Source organism: Arachis ipaensis, chromosome B04 (assembly GCF_000816755.2).
Source record: "Arachis ipaensis cultivar K30076 chromosome B04, Araip1.1, whole genome shotgun sequence".
Taxonomy (NCBI): Eukaryota; Viridiplantae; Streptophyta; class Magnoliopsida; order Fabales; family Fabaceae; genus Arachis; species Arachis ipaensis.
This window is the reverse complement of record NC_029788.2, coordinates 8328408-8331518: the sequence shown is the minus strand read 5'-3', so window position 1 is coordinate 8331518 and position 3111 is coordinate 8328408. Positions and strand designations below refer to the sequence as shown.

Below are 3111 nucleotides of genomic sequence, written 5' to 3'. Positions count from 1 at the left end.
ATTTTGTGACTATTTTTTAGTATAGTAAATATATAATAGTTGATTTTTTATATACAAAAAATATTTTTGTAAAAACTAATAACAAACAATTTGATTTTTTTTTTTAATTCTTTATGTTATATATGAAGTTTAATTTTGATATATTACCCGATACAAAGTTAATTAACCATATTTTTGGATTGAGTGAAATTAGAGGGAAAAGGGAGAAAAGGGAAGAAAGAAAATAGAAAGTAAGAGTGTAGTTTGAAAGGGGGGTGAATAAGTTTTGAAAGAAGAGGAAGTGAAAATTGAAAATGAATTGGCATAGATTTGGATTAGGATTCCGAATGCGTCTAGCTTCGTGACACAACAAGATAGACGCACACTCACACACTCTCGCACACACAAATAATAACAACGAAAAAAAAAAAGGAACACAGAAAGAAAGAAAGGAAACCCTCTTCTGCTATTTTTTTCACTCTCCCTCTCTTCTCCGTTGAAAACCCCTCCACATGAATTGAACTCAACACGCAAACGCTGCGGCACCTCAACACATAAACGACGCCGTTTTGTTGACCGCAGGGAAGAAGAAGAAGAACAACAACATAGCATGGCTCAGAAGCCTCACCTTCAGCTCAAGGAGCTGGGATCCAAGCTCGAATCTCTTCCTTCCGACGACGACTCTCTCCTCACCCTCCTCGAGGTGCTTCTTCCTTCCCCCAATTCTCATGAAATTTTCAACTCTGTGCTTGTTTGCTTTGGTTTTGGGGGGTTGGGTTAGTTATTTCCGTTGCTGAGCTATAACGATGGACGATTTTTTATTTTTTTTTGCCTGCAACGAGTTTAGCTGATTTGTGTACTGGGAATTGTTTAATTTAGCTCAAATCCTTAATTTGGGGGCTTCTACCACTATTTTGATGCACCAAAGTTGTATGCTTGTTGTGTGTGTGGGGTTTTCTAATTGCGGATTTGAATTGTGTTGGTGAGGATTTGGCAATTCAGGAGTGCAATTAACAGATTTGCTCTTTTGGAGGTGAGGGTTTAGGTTAGGTGAAGCTAGTTTGTGGAGATTCCCTTTGAGTTAGGTTAATATGTGAATGTATGGTCATGTAGTGGTACGTAAGATTTGTACATGCTAGATTATAAGGGTGTTATCTTGTGCTCTAGTTGAGTTCAATAATAGTGTTAACTTGTGCTCTAGCTGAGTTACACTTAATTGTATTAGGTACAGTGTGCATGCCTGGAAGAATTAGGGTTCCCTTTCAATTTTCAAATACATTTGAGGTTGAAAGGTTAGCTTGCTTTAGTTTGGATACTATGAGATTGATTAAGAGAGATAGCTTTTGTTCCAAGGAAAAGACTTGGAAAGATGTGGGATTACACTTGCAGAAGTGTCCTCAAGAGTTGAAATGATTGGTCAGATTATTTGTTCCACACTACCACTATTAATGTTAAAGTATACTCTATAGTACCTAGCTTCTTGACCGAATATGATACCTATACACCAGTATGATGCCTAAAACTTAAGTGATAATGAAAATTTCCTTTCTTTTAGGAAGTACTTTAAGCTTTTATGTCTTCAATTTTTTCAGTGCCAAGTATATTCTCCGAAAATTTTGAGGATCTAGCAATCTAGTTGCTGAGTTGGCTCAATACCTCATGCTGTTATTCCGTAACCAAATGGACAGTGACTAATAATGTAGGTGTCCAATCTCAATGGCTAATATTCTTGTAATCAACAAGATGAAGGGATAAATTTGAGAAAGAAATATTGAATTTTTAATGAGGACTTGGATTAAGCTTAGACAGGTCTGTATAAATTGGTAATGTGGACATACTGAATTAGTCTTTTGGCAATAGTTTGTTAAATAGATTTTTGGTCTTTTGATTATGGATGAACTTTTTAATCATAAGATGTGCAGTGCTAATAACTGTGTGTGCTTTTGTAGAAAATACTCCTGAATAATTAGTGATAGAGAGAGACCTTGAAAAGTTATAATATGGTTTATCATAAGATTCATTGGCATAGCTTCATCCATTTAGCCAACCCCACTTAGTGTGACAAGGCTTGGTGGTTGTTATTGTATTCATTTTGTGGAAAATTCCTTCTTTCTATGTAAACCTACTATGAACTTCATAGTAGTAGGTAGCACAACTGTTTTATGAGTTTGCACTTTTCTACTTCATAGTGATTGTTCTTTGGAAAAAAGAAAAGAAAAACTTAGGTTTATGCCTAACAATGAAATCTAGTCTTTAACCCTATAAAGGCTATAATCTTGAGGATGTGTGCACCACAATGTGGTCCAGTATTTAAAAGTAACTTTTTATTTTAATCTTTCTATTCAAGGCATGTGAACATTTTCATTTTAAGTGAAAATTGATTTATTGTGGCACCTGCCAACTTCCCTGCTCCCTTGTCCACTCAACAAAATGTTTTTCCATCCGCAGCAAGCGGCAGGATGCCTTACAGAGTTAGATCAATCACCATCAGCTTCAAAACTGGAGTCAATGAAGCCCTTTTTTAATGCAATTGTTAAGCCTGAACTACTGAAGCATGAAGATCGGGATGTTAAGCTTCTAGTTGCAACATGTCTGTGTGAGATAACTCGGATCACTGCACCTGAGGCTCCTTACAGTGATGACGTGCTAAAGGTGCCTTTTGTTTACATTAATCTGGTTCTGCAAATTAGATTTCCTTTTTTACATAACATTAAAAGTGTGATTTTTAACCTATTATTTCTGCCAAAAATATAAGAACAGAGATTTTAGCTGGGAACATAATGTCCTTCATTTTAATTTTTGTTAAATTGCTTTGCAGGACATCTTTCAGCTGATCGTGAGCACTTTTAGTGGTCTAAGTGATACTGATGGTCCATCTTTTGGCCGGAGAGTTGCTATGTTGGATACTCTTGCAAAATATAGATCGTGTGTTGTAATGTTGGATCTTGAATGTGATGATCTAGTGAACGAAATGTTCAGAATTTTCTTTGCGGTTGCTAGGTTAGTATGTGAATAAAATTTTTAGCTAGTTAGTGGTTTAAGCCATTTTCTTGTGTTGCAAGTAATATTTCCCCCCAAAAGCTTTTGCTATATGTTTCTTTGATTGCAAACTTGATATTGTGTTGGTTGATA

The 3111-nt window shown here is 35.7% G+C and overlaps 1 protein-coding gene across 3 annotated transcripts in view; it reads left to right on the top strand.

Moving 5' to 3' along the window:
• The window catches only part of LOC107638753 (sister chromatid cohesion protein PDS5 homolog B), a 15345-nt gene continuing 12556 nt past the window's right edge, over nucleotides 323-3111 (top strand). Inside the window, exons 1-3 of one of the 3 annotated variants that reach the window (XM_021120653.1) lie at nucleotides 323-682; nucleotides 2428-2631; nucleotides 2798-2979. In XM_021120653.1, coding sequence (XP_020976312.1) covers nucleotides 590-682; nucleotides 2428-2631; nucleotides 2798-2979 — 479 coding nt within the window. In that variant the 5' untranslated portion in view covers nucleotides 323-589. Of the gene's footprint in view, nucleotides 683-1571; nucleotides 1679-2427; nucleotides 2632-2797; nucleotides 2980-3111 lie in introns of those variants that run through there. The other 2 variants (XM_016342126.2, XM_021120654.1) reach the window with 2 other exon arrangements.